The sequence below is a fragment of the Cygnus atratus genome, chromosome 8, assembly GCF_013377495.2.
Source record: "Cygnus atratus isolate AKBS03 ecotype Queensland, Australia chromosome 8, CAtr_DNAZoo_HiC_assembly, whole genome shotgun sequence".
NCBI classification, from domain to species: Eukaryota; Metazoa; Chordata; class Aves; order Anseriformes; family Anatidae; genus Cygnus; species Cygnus atratus.
Window position 1 is genome coordinate 22,793,330 of NC_066369.1, and position 17,764 is coordinate 22,811,093.

Genomic DNA, 17,764 nt, shown 5'->3' on the forward strand with positions numbered 1-17,764 from the left:
TGGAAAGACCTTATGATAACTACTTCAGCACAGGTTTCACTTGCAGAAGAAGAGCAATCCCTTTAATATAAGAGGAGACAGAGGCCAGAGCACCCCACTTAAACATCCTCCCAGATCTTGCCTTTATCTTTACTGCTCCCTGCCAATTAACCTAGTTTAGAGGAAGACAGACCTTTCCAAAAGGATCAGGTGCTAAAGGTCAAAATCTACCTTACAAAAAGGTGTGAGAGGGCCCAGTTGTCACATGCAATTAGTTTGATAGAAAATGTTATTAAACAGTCAGGGGAGGAAGATGTGATGCTTCTGTCACACACCAGAAGAAAGCAGGCTAGTTCCTCAGGCAAAGCATGTATTTTCATGAATCTTTAGGCAAGCAATACTGCCTTCGGTCACTGCTGGTAGGGCAATTCAGTATGACACTCAAAATTATTCCCTGTCCTTCTAAGGAAGTTGAGAAGGAAAAAAGTGTTTATTTCTGTTGTTGTTGTTTAAAAAGTGGGAGAGCTGTTCCACCTAATAGTTGTACTTTTAATTTTGGCTACAACATAGATGAAACCTTTGCTTCTACAGGAAAAAAAGTAGAAAGCTGTGCTGGGCTAGCTGATTCTAAGCAATGGCAGATCTTTTACACTTCCTAAAGAGGGGAAGATACAGTGGGACTTAAAGCCTGATGTGGTCCTCTTAAACCCTGGTGCATACTTCCCGTGCTTACTGAAGCTAGGCTGTAGGGCTAGGACACTGCAGTCACAATAGCAAGCTCCCTGCAGGCTGAGTGCTATCAGAAGCATCTTGTCTTGTAGGTCACGAGTTGCTGCCTACTCTTCTGAGCACTGTAAGGCAGAGTAGAAAAAAGGCTTTGAGTCTCATGGATTGAGTAGTGTTAACACTTCAGGAAGATGCGGGAGAGAAATAACACAATAAGGATGACAGTTCTCCTTGTTTATAACTCAGCACCAAGTAATGATACCATCTCAAGACAACCATTAATATCATCTCTAGCTTAAGTAAGCATTTGAATCAACTTTGTTTGTTTGTTTAACCTAGAAGTGTCCTCTTAATCACAAGACTCCACCCTTGATTTTATTTTTATTTTGAAAGCAAGATGGGAAAGTTTACAAAACCTGACCAAGAAAAAATTATGAAAATATTTAACTGGATTCATCTTTGGTTACTTCTTATTGCAGTTCCAATAAAACATACACCATTTCTATAGTTCAAAAAAAAAGTCAGAAGGTCAATCAACATAAAAACAAGACGTGCTTTCTTTACATATTCATAAATATCCACAATATTAGAAAAGTTGTTTTGCAAAGATTTTTTTTCTGGCAGTGTTAACTTACTATTATACACAAGCTACAAACTTCTTCCTAAGCCTTTAATTACAAGTTGAGCTATTTACAGTCTGCAAAATATTAAGACGTAAAACTCCTTCATAAATATGAAAATAGATCATCTTGCAAAGATCTTTATACTTAATCAAATATCTGGCTGCCCCTCCTCCCAAAAAAAAGGTTATTTGTTTTGCATAGAAATGTAGTGACATGCAATATAAACAATAGCATTAAGTGCAAACAGGAATTATTCAAGTGTCTTTAGTCGTACTGGCAAAAAATACCAATGTTCTGTTACACAACACATTGATGCCTTTCCAGCAAGTAGAAGTCTACTAAAGCCCCTTGTCTGCACTGCTTCTGAGGGGCAGCGATTCACATGCATCCTCTTAGTTGCATTTTATCAACCTGCAACCACACCAAAAATAGCTTATAACAGACATGTAAATGAATTCAACATAGAAAGATTTAAAGTGAATTAAAAACGTCTTTGATCTCTTCAGGGAACCTAGCAACGTGTAGAAAGTCTTTTAAAAGAGCAAGAATGGCTCCTCTAAGAAAGTCAAAAACCATGATAAAATCCAATCACGATAAAACTTTGTCACATCACTATAAAACAAGGAGTTTGCTGACCACACGTTGGTATTTCTGTTCATCAGTAGCTGTCAGAAAATGGCCCCCGGTAGAAAAGCACCTTCAGATGGGCAGAAAACCTAGGAGTACTCGCTAGGTGCAACCTGGATTCAGCTTTGCACAACCAAAGGGATGAGACTTAGTGAGTGCCAACTGCATCCAGACCCTTGGAAACGCCATGTTTGAGCAGGCATTTAGCTATTTTAAGACGGCCTTTTACTCCAGTTTCATGCACGTGCCTCTTTTCCCATGCAGACCAAGAATGCAGGAAAGGCCTGAGCCTTTGGTATCCCTTGGTATTTCTCTGACAGCTCCCCCTCGGTACAAAGAGCTAGAAAAGTTGATAGATGTGCCCTGTGTCAGCTGGCTGCACTCAGAGTAGACGCTTAGGGAAATAAAAATTTAGCCGTGTTGCTTTGTAAAAGAGCCATTCAGGGCAGGGAAACGTTTTAAGAGACAGTGCTGTAAGAGACAGGTGAGGTCACTGTGACGGCTGTTTTAGAGGTTTTGCAGTCTGTCAGAGGGCAACAGGCTACCCAGTGAGGTGTCAGCTCTGACGACCAGGGTAATGCAAGCCAGAGGCACGCACCTGTGCTCTGCTGCGGCTGCACACGGTTACAGGCTGCGGGACAGCTTCCTTGTAGCCTGGGGATCCAGAAGTAAACCATTCCTTATTATTGCTCGTTTGTCTGAAGTCACACACCTACATGCATCTTGTGACAACAGAAGCTGGTGCTGGTGGTTTCCCTCCTGAAAGATTACAGTTGTATAAAAGAAAAAGAGGGAAAAAAAAGCAGGCACAAGGCAGGCAGCCAGCTGTCAGCTGAGTTGTGCTGACCAGTTCCCTGTCCTCAAAGGAAATTACACGCACACGGTGCCAGCCCTTCAAGCTGCTCCATACTCTGCAGACAGGATACACGAGACAAGCTACCCTACACATCAGCACCTTCAAGAGGCAGAGGTGTGAGCCACAAGAGGTGATCTTGGTAAGGATGGGCATTTTTCAAACTGCTGACGGCTGCCTAATGCAGCAGAGACTGTGCTAAGTAACTGGAGGACACTTTCTCATTTAATTCTTTGCAGCCATTACAAAGGGATAACTGCCACTTAAATTGAGAGACTTCACAAGAGAAAGTCATACCTCACAGAATAGTTACCTACACCTCCAAAAAGCTCAGTATCTCAGCCAAGAAAGAGCTTAGGCTTTCTTCTTCATCCATTCCTTGAGATGGGAAAAGAGTAGGAAAAGTCTTGCTTCCATCAGGGAGTACCAGCTTACATTTTCCATCCTTACCTGAGAGCAGAAAGAGTGTAACAGACTACCTGGATGAAACTCTGGACTTCCAACCCCTCAGAGCCTACTGTATCACCTGCTCAGTGATCAGGCAATGAAACCTCAGTTAGGAATGATAATATAGGTTAAAAAAAAAAAAAAAGGCAACAAAAACCCCACATCGTTGTAGGCAATGATAGCAGAAGGGCAGGATGTGGAACACATCACCACAGAACAAGCTTTCCCATGCATCTCATCCCAGAGTGGGGATCTCTGATACTGGTTCCAGCAAGCAGCTTTGAAGCACATGCTGCTCCTACAGCTACCTGCTGGTGGATGGAAGAAGAAAAAGAAATAAGTAGATAATCCTGTTTAGTGACAGGAGAAATGAATGAAGATAACAGATTCTTTCTGTAGAAGAAAAAAAATAATTGGGGACAAGCTAATTTTTTTTTTTGACAACTCAAAGCCCTTCTGTAAGCCTTCTGCAAAAGCACTGGTGGCTGCAACACTGCTGGCAGCTTCCCTTGAGCAGGGGATTCCTGTCCTCCACCAAGCTGTCTGGTTTTAAATAAGAAACCCTAATTACTGCACTGGCACCAATGAAATAGGATGTCCTATCAGAAAGGGAAGTGAATGTGTCCCTTCTATCTTAGTGATGATAGTCAGCTGTTAATCTAGATGCTGTATTTATCTATTCTGCAGAAAGAGATCATGGTGTCCATTCAGCTCTTCAGAGATAGGAGCCCCAGAGCTCAGTACAACTGGCACTTTCACTGGCAGTTTCTCAAGAAGCCCAGAAATGTCAGCACCTGGAATATGGCTCCCCTCTCTTGTGCCCTGGGCAAATCTTCCTCCACATCTGGGTCAAGACACACAAAGAGCTGTGCAAGAAAGCGGTGCTCAGCGTCCTGCTTCCCTGCACTAATGCATCATTAATAAATCCCAAGGGAAACAAGAAACACCAGGGAACAGGTTGTTCTTGTTAATTGGAAAGTACTTATCATGTGACTCAGCCTGCAGACTGCAACCAGCGTGAGGGCTTTTGTTTCTGAAAGAAGAGCTTGTTTAATGCTGCAGCACAGCTCTGCTCAGCACAGTTCTAAAAGATCTCTGTGCCCATTTCCAGGACAGAGGCTCTGATTCGCGTGTACTGCTTGCAGAATGCTAATGCAAAACCTGCAGTAGTTTAGAGCAGCTGGTCAGACTGAGGAAAAGGGAAAACCTACAGTTTGCTCTCTCTACCCAATGTGGAACTTAAGGCCTTGAAATGCTCCATGCTGGAATCCAGGTCAAACTCTTTACGTGGAGCCTGCTTCTCGCTACTGCCGCTTGGAAGGGACTTCGGGGCCCGCATGGACATTCTGGCTGGAGTAGTTCCCCCTCCTAAAGTAAATCAGGAAGGAAGCATAGCTTGAAATAAAGTTAAAATAATCAGTCTCTCCAGATGCTGTCCGCGGCTGTTTGACAGCCCATTCTTACCATCTACTGGGTCTCTTGAGTATGAAACCCAGCACCATAGAGAAACAGAGTTTAAGTGACTGGGAACAACTCAAGGATGCGTTCCGTTTGAGCCCTCTCTTCATATGCCACAAGTCGACTGCGTGCTGCCACTTGCTGAGTTGTTGGAGGTCTGAGACAATGGGGCAGTGCTGTCCCCATCGTGCTCCCTGAACGGCCGTGCCTCTCTCCTCGGCGCCGTGGAAGGACTAACACTGAACAGAGACTTTGTAGACTCCAGCAGTGTATTTTTCAGTAGGTCATCTTCCACCTCCATCTCTTCAGAAGGGAGACAACCGGCAAACACCTGTGAGGAATGTCCCTCAGAGTTCACTGAATTCTCAGCTGGGAGCCTTTTGTAAGGTAGTGGTTCAGGCTGGGCCAGCGCTAATGGTTGATTACATGCTGGATCTTCACACGTGTTCTCAACAGGGTAAAACCCATTTTCCTCCTGAGACAATGGCCCATCTGAACAGTCCATATCTTCCTCTTGTCCTGGTACAGGAAGAAATTCTGACCTGTGAGGCTTGGCTTGAAAGGGAGGAATCTCTGACACACCGTATTTACTGCTACTCAGGAGTTTTTGCCGAACCTCTGCACTTAGCTGGGTTGGGTCACATCTGCTGACGGTTGAAGACAGTCCACCAAACAGGCCATACTCTTTGTGTGGCAGTTCAGGGGAGACTGGAAGTGATCTGCATTTCCTCCCCGGAGGGAGGGAAAATTCCTGCCAGTCTGTGCTATATGCCTGCCGGAACTGGGACTGGCTGGCTTTCAGGCCACCTCCTGCCTCTGGAGAATGCAAGTCAAACACAAGAGAGATCACAGACTTGCTCGGCATGTCAAAGAATTTTATCTTTCCACCCTTGAGGTCCTCCCGTGCACTGAAGGGATTAACTTTCCGGCCTAAACCTTTGCTTGGTGTATAGTAGGGGTCCTGTACATTTATCTTCCTGGAAGGCTTGCGGGAGAAGATATCCGACTGACTGCGTGATAACCAGATATTCCGACGCGGACGGGGTGACTTGGGTGGGATCTTATCGTCCAGGGAACTCAAACGTTTTACTCCTGGTCCTTTTTCAATTGACCCTGAGTGGAAGGAGAGAAATACCTTTAGCTTAAAAGGAGCAATATGCCCGCACGTCTGCTCCCTCACAGAGCCTTCACAATAACTGTAGAAGAAAAAGGTGCACTTCTGGTGTTCCAAAGCATCTTCCACAAGCACATTTGCTAGTTACTTACAAGTTCCTGCACATACACAATGACACCAGTCTTCTCCCCAGTGTACCACTGGTTTCAAACTTGGAGATTTGGCAGCCCTGTCCACAGGACCTTTTAAATGTAAAGCCAGTCAAAGCTACATTTAAAACGTTCTCTGCCCTTCATTCATACCACAGACCGATTAAATGTCACCTTGAAGAACTGAGCAAACTCAAATTCAGTTAATGCCATCTTACTTGTCTAGACAGTGAAACTGGACTGCTTCTGTATTATTTTATAATCAAATTTGCCACACACATTATGGGGGATGCTAATTTAGCATGCCAACATTGTCTTCAGGATAAAAAAAGGGAAGGAAACTGTACAAAAATCTGAAAGGAATGAAAGAGTCCTTTCAGTCTTCTATGCAAACTCTGTTTTTTAGGGCTCCTTCAAACCTCTTCACTGCCTGTATACTGACACAGCAGAAAGTTCATAGAGTGGTCTTGGAGAAGAACAATTTGCATGTTTCTATACTTATCATTGTGGTTTCCAGACGAGATCGCCCAAGATCTGTTGATGATACTGACCATGAAAGAAAGCAAATACAAAACATAGTCACCAAAGAAATTGTGACATTTTCACCCTGATGGGAAAAGTCTAAGACCAAAACAAATGCCCTCCTGATACCAAGAGTTAAAATCATTCCAGCCTTGACTCAGTAAGTTATCCAGTACAGAAATTAGGGATACATGTGAATTTAACTGTAATGAGTAGGAGTTAAAAAACTTCTACATATGTATTTGCATGCATGCAAATAAGTATGCACACACACGAACCAAATCAAAAAGTTTATCACTACAACAGGATGGGAAATTTATAGTTGTTTTGGAAAAGACATTAACTTCTTCAGTGTTTGGGACATGCAGCTGCCACTGGCTCTCAAGGTGCCTCTGAAAAGCTGTGGTAGAGTAATAACAACTGAGTGGATGTAATGACATGATATTTCCTTTTGATTACAATTTCCAGAATGAGCACATGGACTTCTGCTTTTCCCTTTAAATACTGCCACAGTTTAGTCTATAGGTGCTCCACTGAGGAAAGACTATGCAAGTCAAAGAACTGCACGTAACACTTCTCCAGGAAGATGCAAATCTGAGCCTTGCTCCAAAGGGATAATGCCAGGAAAACCAAAAAGAACATTGTTTTTTCACTCACGCTTCTCTGATGCTTTCCAGGTAGGGGAGAACTATCACATGTGCATGCTCCATGAGGTTTGAAATAATTGATTTTTAAAAATATACAGTTTCATATATGCATCTATATTGTCTGTGTAATATATTTTACTGTATTCTAAGTTTCCAACACCAGAAATCTACTAATAGAGAAGAAATCTCAGTCAGAACACGCCCCCACAAAGAACTGACTGCAGTTTGCTCCTCACACCAGGGGGCACTAGACAGCTTTAGAAAAAGCCCTTCGAGGCCAGCGTTCCCAAGCAGATAAGGGATTTATCTTTTCCCCAGTTCACAATACTTCTAAGGTACTTTAGAATACAGTGCATCTTCTCTGCTCTTCCTCCTGAGGGAATCTAAGTAGCTTCTAAGTGTTACACATAATATATACCAAAGAAATTATGCATATGCACTAAGAAGTAGCAGGGGCAAAGCAAAAGTTGATGAATTTTCATGTACTTTTAGCTACTTACATTCCCAAATGAACTCCGAATTTCACTTCAAGAGCTTGTGGGCACAACCTTTTGAGGCACTTTAAGGAAAAGCTGTTCTTTCCCAAATGACACTGAACAGTGCACCATTGTTCCAAAATCATTTTCAGGCTTTAGGCAAAATAATTCATAAACTGTATATAGTACCACATTTATCTGAAATCTCAGTATTCAAAATACAAAACACTGTACTCTCTCACTATTAGCCTGCAGCAATTTTTGTGCAAATACAGACGTTTACCTTTGGGTTTTCTTTCATTGTTGTCAAGATTCAAAAACTTTCTGTCTCTCTCACAGTCCTCATTTCTCAGCCGGTTCAAAGTCTCCTCCAGTGTTTTGACAATATCAGCAAATGAAGGACGTAACTTCGGATCCATCTGTGAATGCACAGAAATCAGATCATTTCATGTGGGTTTGTCCATATTATCCTACTCAGTGTTGACAGACAGAAGGATAACTTGAAGGAACTGAAGCAATTCAATACTGTTTTAAGAAGTGTGTTGCCATTGGAAAAAAAAATCTAAAGCAGGGGAAAAGTAGACATGAACTAGAACAGAACACTATTATACTGCTCATTTAATTTTCAAGTTGGAAAGATTCTATGATGAGGACATATCTTATAAAGAAAAGGTGGCAAGCTATTTGACTCAGGACTTGAGAGAGGATTTTGTTTGTTTTAAACATTTTCCACAGTTCAAAGATGTCTTTCTGTACCCCAGTTATCAGCCAGAGATTATAGAACAATGTAATTTCAAAGTCTGCGTGAAGCAATAAGAATTAAAATAGAGCAACTTGGTTATGTTATTCTTTAAAAGTCTGTAATTCTTCCATCATCTCTTGTGGCTTTAATTAAAGCCCACCGAATGGCATTGCTGATTTTAAACTTTCAAATCTTTTATCTTTGCATCTGTAAATTTTCCATACTACTCAGTGTACCAGTCTGTCTTGTGAGGAAGCAAGATTGACAAATTACATGACAAAAGTAATACAACAGAAAAGACTGCTTTAGCCCAAGTAAAATATTCTTTCCTCTGCCTCAGCCATCAGTATGTATTTATCAGTATGCATTTATTTATTCACCCTAATATAAATGCATCTCTAAACAAAGCCAAACATGACAACTGTAAAAGAAAGCAAGCAGCTTAATTTAAGTAGTAATTTAGATGGCATTTAATCATTCTGAACACTCACCCTATATATATGTTACAGGTTTAACTACCGTAGGTAGCACTGTCTAATTATGCAGTCAAAAGTTAACCTCATTATACTATTAAAGAGATTCCGCTTGACCTCACTGTCTCCAGCTCCCTAAAGGCTTTTTCAGAGCAGACAGGCCTTGACAGGTATCACCACCGTGCAAAGGAAACAGCGGTGCTTTGTAAATAACAAACCCCACAGACCTCCCTGATACTGTCCTGCAGGTCCTGAGATGGATCTTTGCGAAGAGAACTGGTACGACTGGCAATGCTAGAACACCTTCTAGCAACACAGGGTAAAGGGCTACAAATTCCTACATAATAAAACAAAATCACACCTGCTTTGAATTCAAGAACTGCGATTTCCTGGCATCTTTCTGCTTTCCCTATTTCACTGAAAGGGTAGGGCACGGTAAAACACCAAAGCATATCCTCTGTACTCTGGCAAACTTAATCAACGTGGAAAAATTAGGGGGCTGTTGCATGCTGCAGAAAGTAAGAACGGGTCTCTGGCTATTTTAGTTTGTGCTAGGGAAGATCCAGGACAACAGCAGCAATGAAAAAGTGACTCAGAGCAACATTTGCCTCTTCCATCCTGATCACTCAGTTCCGGCTCAAATGGAATAGAAGGTTCTTCCTCAAAGCTGCAGTTCTCCACCGCTTAGCTCATGCTCATAAGCCTTCTGCATGATCATACGTGATTACATTTATAAGCATTCCTGCAAGAGGGCTTATAATTTGCTGGGGGAGCTGTACGTTTCAGACTTCCTTGCATGTACTCATTTTTAAAAACGCTTTGTAACAGCAAACTAAAGAATTTTTAATCCACTACTCACACACATCTGTTTTTACTGATTTTCTTATGCTGCCCTAAACATGTTTCCTGGCTTTAGAAAACTCCAGGGCTTTGCAAATTAGTTCAGCTAATCAGCTGAGCTATACGGCTTACAGTGATTGTCGAGCCATTAAATAATAAAAAGCTATATAAAAATTATCACACAGATCACTTATTACTGGAGTACAGCATGCTTCGGAAGATATAAGACAGCCTTATCTATTTGCTACCTTTTCATTCCACTAGGCAAGCGGTAAGGGAATGGCAATATGCTTCGCAGTGAAATCAGCATACTAATGGCTCGATCACAAGACAGTCATTTCCAGTTTCAGTTCAGGGAACGGACATTTATTATGCAGGAGACAGCATGTGATGATAATCAGTAGGAGAAAATCCTTTTTCTCTGAACACAACAAATTCTTACATGACAATATAAGACCAGTCACTTCCCCTTTCTTCACGAGTACAGTTCTACTCTGAATTTGCGCTGAAAAATTGCTTTGAATCAAGCACCATGTGTTGGATGCTGTATAATTTCTGGGGACTACAGCTGGGAGCTGAGGTTTCCACAGTCAAACGCTACTTCCACCCAAACCCTACAGCGCTCACATAGTCAAAACAATTCAGAAACATGAGTCAAGCATACCACTGTCCTAGTGAAGTAAGCACCACTGTACTAAGGTGAAATCAGAGGAGCAAAATAGCTTGTCCAGAGTAAGTTCCACAAACACGTCTAGCATTAATTTATGCCACCTTGTGTCAAGAGCAGATGTCACCCCCTCACCCATATTCTCACCTGAATGCCATTCTCCCTTCGAGTACGTGCACTTGTACTAATACACTGCAAAGAGAGAGCTTGGGGCAAAGACAACTATTAAAAGAATGGAGAGATGAGACTGCTTCTTTCAGCAGCAGCGCTGACACGAAAACAAAGCCTGAAAATCAGTAACAGACAGGAATAAAAAGCCTGGTCTGAGAGTTTTCTTACAAACGCTCACTAGGACATGGTGCTATTGCTAGCTACAGCATGGCTTGGTTGTGGTGTCCTGAGCAGAGCTTTGTGCAATAAGCAATCTAGAAGGTGTCTCAGCTTCAGGTGAGACAAGTGACATTTCTAGCTTCATCTGAGTTTCTGGAAGCTCAGGTTCTCTTACTTCAGATTAAGCAGTTTACCAAAGGAATCAGTAACCTCTATTATAAGATAATTCACAAAAGGGATCTACTTCCTTAAGTTTTCATGCTGATGAGCCACGAAGGTATCCAGCATTATCATTCTTTTACTCAAATAACAAGCAGAAATTTACTCCGTACTGCACACTCTATAGCCATACTGATATTAAGTCACTTGGGTTCTTGGGTTCAAGTTAGTTCTGTTTTTGTTTTGTTGTTTTTGTTTGGTTGTGTTTGTTTTTTTTTTTTAATACAATCTTGGGATTTACAGGGTTATGCCTCTTTTCAAAAGGCAGCATATAGAAACTTTAGAGTAGTTTAGTGCCTGCTCTTTATTTGCCTGTCCCCATTTTGTCCCCTCTGTTTATGAGAACAACTCAGAATTCTTTCTTCACAGCTCAGTAGGTCTGTACACAATAACAGCTGGATTTTGTCAGCCCGAGGGCCAGCCAGTGTCAATAACATACAACTGGTTATGATCAGCCTGAGCAGCCTGCAAGAAGCTGTTCAGTGTGCCAGACCTGTTTGTTTGGCATGACAGAACACGGAACAGCAAAAGTAGAAGTCAGACTCTTTTGCAAGGGGAAAGAAAGGGATACAAAAAAATGCAAGGGACTTTCTGAGTTCTCAGAATGTGCACTGCTTAAGTCTCTTCTGTACACACTTTAAGCTTTATCTTCAAAAGCCAGAGGGATTTAACTCCAGTTTTGGCCTGTCCCCTTCAGGTAAGATACTCACATTACAGCAGTTGAAGGCCAGCTGGAGGAAGTCAGGGGGACAGTCTCCCACCATGTGCTGGAAGGCATCATAATCCAATCCAAAATTCTGTACAAACAAGAACACAGCATAGAGAGCAGAGTTGTAAGTGAGGTCTGGCCCAAAATATCTGCTTTTTCAGGGTGTCCCTACATGGAATAACCATGAACACGATCCCTGAGCAGCCACATACAGTGGGTTTTGAGAAAACTTCATGCACACTCCAAACTAGCATTCCCATTGGGATTTATTTGATACAAGATACCTGTAAGAGAATGAGCTGACTTCAAAGCCCATCCTTCTTCCTGGATTCAACTGCAATTCATTGCACTTGAAGTGTTGCCCGCGAGGATCTGGAAGCAATATCCTACACTATCAAGTTTCACCACAGTGATTTTCATAGTGTAAATTAACAGCCTGCTGTAAAACCAGAGGTTTCACTATGATGAGAATTCACCAATTAAAGTAGTTAATTTTTCAATGCATGGTACCACTAGGCCGGTGTCACAAATTATCCAGTTCCTTAAATGCACTTCTATAAGAAGATCTGAAGGACAGAAAAACAAAAGGATCTCTTTCTTACATATAGCGGCTCAAGACAAGCATTTTCAGAACTGGAGGTGGATAGGCAATTTGGAAGACCCCTATGGAGGGCCAAGAGCTGCCTTGCAGATGGGACTCAGCCAAAAGGCGACTGAAGAAAGAAGAAGCATTTCCTCTGATTAGTCAATTTTAGCTCAGATCAACAATGCTTAATACAGTGTAGGTAAAAATAAGGGTGAGCTTATTTTAGCTCCTGCCCCTTTCACGAGGCAGGGCTACTTAGAGGATGCAGCATGTCAGAAGTGCTCAGTTCTGAACCTGGCAAGAAATCCGTGTGAGCTATCACACTACAAAAGGAAAGTCCTGCAACACCCTCAATGTTCTGAGGGTTAAGGACAGGTCTGGAGCTTCTGAAAGGACTTCCCCTGATGACTGCTGCTGCACAAAGTCTGTGTCAAAACGTCTTCGATGGAGCTTCTTGCAACAACAGCATAGAATACAAAGGCCTTTTACAGGCTCTTTTTAGTGTAACAACTATTCATCCTATCTTTGGCAGCAGTGCCAGAAGACCTAAAGGCCAGCCATTATCATGGCATATTTACCACCTCCCACCAACATTACGAACGTAACCACTTACCTCTGTGCGAGGGAGATAGTCTGGATCTGCCTGTATTCTTGCTATAATCTCACACAGAATTATACCATAGGAGAACACATCCGCCTAGGAGGAAAAAATAAATAGCTACATGGTTCAGCTATGAATACACTACTCTTATCTGCTACTGAGTTTCTCCTTACCCCCAACTGGTTATCGAGAACAACTAAACCAACACCACAGCTTTGCAACCACGAAGCAACTGCACTGTAACTAATATTTTCCATGTGAAAAAACATATGCTCACAGTAAAACCCTACTGCAGCACAAAAAGCAATGATGATTTTAAAACTCTTTCAAAAAAAAAAAAAAAGCCACTATTAAATCAGCAACATAAAAAAAATCTTTCCTTGCATAAAGAATAGTAAAGTTGCATTTGATGTCTTACAGATGGGAGTAATTAAAAACATAGCCAAAATATGACATGCCTATATATCACTGTGGTTAGAAAGAGGGGTTTAGAATACACGTGCACACAGCTTATCCAGAATGTTAATGCTGTTCTTCAGAAAAAATGTAAATTTTTTTCCCCCCTTTTCTCACAGTTCAGCACCCCTGGAGAAAAGAATCTCCCAAAGCTTGAGATACCTAATAACATTGTACACCCGCCTCCTTTTCCATTGAAATTTCCATGCTGCTTAGTAATCACTTATCTGAGCATCCCTGGAGCTGCACAGTTCCTCAGATTTCCACCCACCTGAACTTACCAAGTAATAAAATTTGGGAAAGCATTCAATAAAAGTCTACAGAGCAGAAACTGGCATCCCTCAGCCCTCAGGTATAAGGCAGGCTTATATGTTAACCTTTCACACTGATAGAGACCTGCTTCCTCTTTAGTCTCCCGTGCCCTAGGGTTAGTGAAGAATGTGGCACCATATCTGGGTACTTTATTATTAATTTAGGTCAACTGGAACTCTCAAAGCTTTGAAATAGTAATGATCGCATTTATTACTGAGGTTGCTACTGCTTTCCTCTACATTTAAAGTACCAACAATTAAACAGATATTGACTACTAGCTAAAAAAAGGTACAGGATGTGGGCTTTATCATGAAAAGTTGCTCTTGCAGGGCTGAACTACACTGTGTTTTAGAGAACATCTTTGCACGTGACAGAGGAAACCCTGTGTAAAGAACAACTTGATAGAAAAAATACTATTTCTAGAGCCTAGTGTGATCTGATGCTCCACTAAAAGAAACATTTTCCAGTACCACCAATAGAAAAAAAATGTAAGAAATGCCTTTGGAGAACATTTTTTATCCAGGCACATCACCTTTGAGTACTGTTGATTTTTTATTATTATTATTATTTTTAATTAAAGTAATTGTACAAATTTACAGACCTCTTATTTTTAAGAAGAGGTCACTAACCTATTGTCAGGAAAGTAACCACCACCAAGTATCACCAGACATTTCTAGCAAGATCTGGTTAAATCAAGCTGTGTTAGGTAGACAAGTCATTATCACATTCCTGCACATGGGGTTTTTCAGAATGGAAACAGCATAACAGTGAATTATGCTAAAGGCACTTCTATTTCTGCTTAAGAAACTATTCCATGGATTAAAATTATTAGCTGTTCAACTCACACTCTCCCTCAGTCTGAATGACCTACCTAGTATAGGAATGTGACAAATGAAAAAATAACAATAGTATTATGGAAATCTTAAGTCTTGTATACAGATACTGAAAAGAAACAAGTGACAACTAAAGTCTATTTACATGTACCAACCTTTTCATTGTATGGTTCATCTCTGAGAACTTCTGGTGCCATCCAGAAGGGTGACCCCACCACTGGTAACTTTTCACTATATGTAGACATAGATATTGGAGGGTGAGCAGCAGCAGGAGAGAAAAGAATAATCATTAATGAATTGGTCTGATTCACACATTGCTATAAACTTTCTGTAACTGCAAGCATCTGTAGAAACTTTCACCGTAGGGAAGTCTATACAAGTGGGATCCATAATATACTGCATTTTACTCTAATTTCCTACTGTAGTTAGTGGAACATTCAATAGCAAGAGAAGGTGAAAGAGAAAGAAAGCCTAGGTCAATTACTCAACATATTGTATTTCCAGTTCATAAGTGCCTGAGCGCCCCGCCGTTCCTTTTTTCCCCCCTCAATTGTTTTATCTTCAGGTCACATATTTCAATAGCTTTGTTTTCCAAACTCTTGGCAGAGTGGATTCCTTCATCTATGTTTAAAAAGGCTTGTGGAGATCAGTTTCTGGCTAGATGTCAAATTCTCTATTCATTCAGCAGGACATGCAATTACCCCTACATGCATACCTATAGGCAGCTCCCTAAGTATTCAGCACAGCCTGCTTGCACATTTTGTCAAACAAAAAAAAGCCAAGATTCACCAGATACATCTTTTAGTAGGGAAAAGTTAAAAGTAAGTAGAATAGAACTGATTTTAGAATAGAGCTGATTTGACATCTCTACAATGCTTCCAATATGGCTGAAGACTATGGTCTTAAAAAAGGCATCAAGCTTGTCCCCCAGCTGTCCTCGAATGAACACCCACAAAAAGGCCTCTGAAGGCCTCTAAAACCATGGGTTCCTAGACAGAAAACTGGAAACAATATAACTGCATTTGAAAATGATGGTAAGGCTAGATAAGGCTAGACAGAACTGAAATGGTGGCTACAGTAACACTTTCATTATCTTATATAATTAGTATCAAGATACTTGATTTAGCTATTACTATACTCTCAGTTTTCAGGACATCTCAAAATTGGGTATTAAAACCACACCGACGTCTTCCTGATTCTGTGATGGCTTCCTATTGATACAGTTGAAGCTTTCAGAAGAACCTTGAAAGGTAGAGATTCCACAGGAGCATACAAGACACACATTGACTACGCTTATCAGTAGTTTGGAATTAAAGCGTTCGCTTTGTTAAGCTTTCAGATCAATATTTCACCAACATTAACACAAGCCTTCAGACCTCCCAAGCTACTGTTTTAGGGTACATGCAGTTTAAAAACAGTGCATAGCTGGGATCAACTTTTGTTTTCTTTGCAGTCAGAAGAGCCGGAAGGTTTTTTTTTATTTTACAGTGAAGCACACACTGGAGAAAATTTGACTGCACATTTAACAGTCAGAATTCTCTGAAAGACAATATACAGATGAGAGGACAATTAAATCCTTGTCCTTGACCTCCCTAACAGAGGGATGACAAGAGGACTATTTCAAATCATGACAATAGTTTGTGACAGTCACCTCACCTGTGCACTCCTCAAATGAGTGAAATTCATAGTTTTATCCCATGGAGAGAAAAATGCTGAGCTACTATTAAACAGTAATTTTAATCTCTCTTCTTTATCGACCTGGATCTTAACTAACGCAGAGGTTAAAGAGAAAAATAATGGAATGCCACTGAACGTTCTTTAGAAAAATGGAAAGGAGCTAGAGTTGTTTGGGATCAGTAGAGGACATTTATTATAAAAATCATCCCAATCCAGATTTTTTGTTTGTTTTGTTTTTTGTTTTAAATAACAAAACTCCCAAATACCTGCTTGGAAGATCTACTGAAAAACTTGAGTAAATCCTTTACTCACTGGAGCAGTTTTTAAAAACAAACAACACCACTAAAACAGAACGGACAATAACTAGAATACTGGTCATCCAGCCTGCAGTTCTAGATCAAAGACTGAGTATGCTTGTCGCAAGTTCTATATCAGAATGCAGTAACGGCACTGGGGACTCAGCTTAATAGAGCTTCTGACCTGCAACCACACCACAACTCTCACTACATTTTGATTAGTTCACGTACCTGTGATCTGGAATTTTCTCTGCTAAACCGAAGTCTCCCACAATTGCCGAGTATCCGTTCTCATCGTGTTTTATTAAGCAATTCTGAGGGGGGAAAAAAGAGAAGAGTTATTGTCTGTGCATGAAAACCCTTATAGCATTTGTTTTACTTATTTTAAATCTGGAACAAGATTACAAGGTATTGTTTGGAAGACATTTGCCTATGAGAAGCTTTTCTCTGAAAGCAACCACCCTTTTCCCCTACCCTCCCCCCTGCACAATCACACGTCTGTCAAACTTAAGATGCTGCAAACGGTCTTACACTTGGTTAATAATCCACTTAAAAACTTGCTGAGAAAGCAGGCAGTCATAGGCAGCACATACCCAGCTAGGTCCTAGCAAGAATTAAGATGACTTAATTCCCTTACTGTTCAAGTATGCAGTACGTGCTGTTTGCTATGACACCTTAAGTTTTCTTTCAGGTCCTGAACCTGACCAGGATACAAGGTTATCAGAACAACGGTTTTGTATATTTTGCTATATTAATTACTTAAAAGGAACTCTGCCTTACAACAGATTACCATCAGAAAATGCAAGATGTTGCAGAGTCACACATGCTTTTAAAGTCTCAAATCAAATTCTTTATTCCACAGTACACCATAAACCTGATTTAAGGGAAAAGGATAATAGGAAAAAGCTGTCAATCTTTTCCTTTCATATGCCCTCTCCAGTGTCAGGAGGAAGGACAATTTAAGGACACACACCAATAATTCTGGTCTGGCAGCCTCACATCACATGCAGGGTATTATCAATTTATATTTGCTGCTTTTATTTACAACTCAGACGTATGATTTGACCATTCCAGTACCACATCTTTTCCCTTCTGACCGAATGAATTAAAAACTGACTTCCTAAGTTTTTCTGTCCTACAAAAAGTGGGGCAAGACAGAATTCACTCCCTTACACACGCCTTACTCCACAGCCTTCTGCGGGCGGTACAACAGCAGTGACAGGCGGCAAAGCCACTGCTGACTCCTACAGAGTGGTACCCTGCATTAATTAGCTGAACAGCAGGAAACACACTTTCTAGCTTTATTGTGCTTGGACGTACAAAAGCCCCTCGCTGACCCGAGAGTATTGGCTTGTCTGTACAATGCAGCTACCAAGGAAAGCGAGTCCCTTGTCTAAAAGAT

General features: G+C 41.1%; 1 protein-coding gene across 3 annotated transcripts in view; it reads right to left on the minus strand.

Moving 5' to 3' along the window:
• Positions 1–1,076: 1,076 nt before the first annotated feature.
• Positions 1,077–17,764, minus strand: part of TESK2 (testis associated actin remodelling kinase 2) — a 77,546-nt gene continuing 60,858 nt past the window's right edge. For 2 of the 3 annotated variants that reach the window (XM_035537352.2, XM_050712187.1), the window contains 6 exons: positions 16,594–16,676; positions 14,545–14,620; positions 12,801–12,884; positions 11,603–11,689; positions 7,905–8,040; positions 1,077–5,826 (listed from right to left, as the gene is read on the minus strand). In XM_035537352.2, coding sequence (XP_035393245.1) covers positions 4,820–5,826; positions 7,905–8,040; positions 11,603–11,689; positions 12,801–12,884; positions 14,545–14,620; positions 16,594–16,676 — 1,473 coding nt within the window. In that variant the 3' untranslated portion in view covers positions 1,077–4,819. The remainder of the gene's footprint in view (positions 5,827–7,904; positions 8,041–11,602; positions 11,690–12,800; positions 12,885–14,544; positions 14,621–16,593; positions 16,677–17,764) is intronic. The other variant, XR_007708593.1, reaches the window with a different exon arrangement.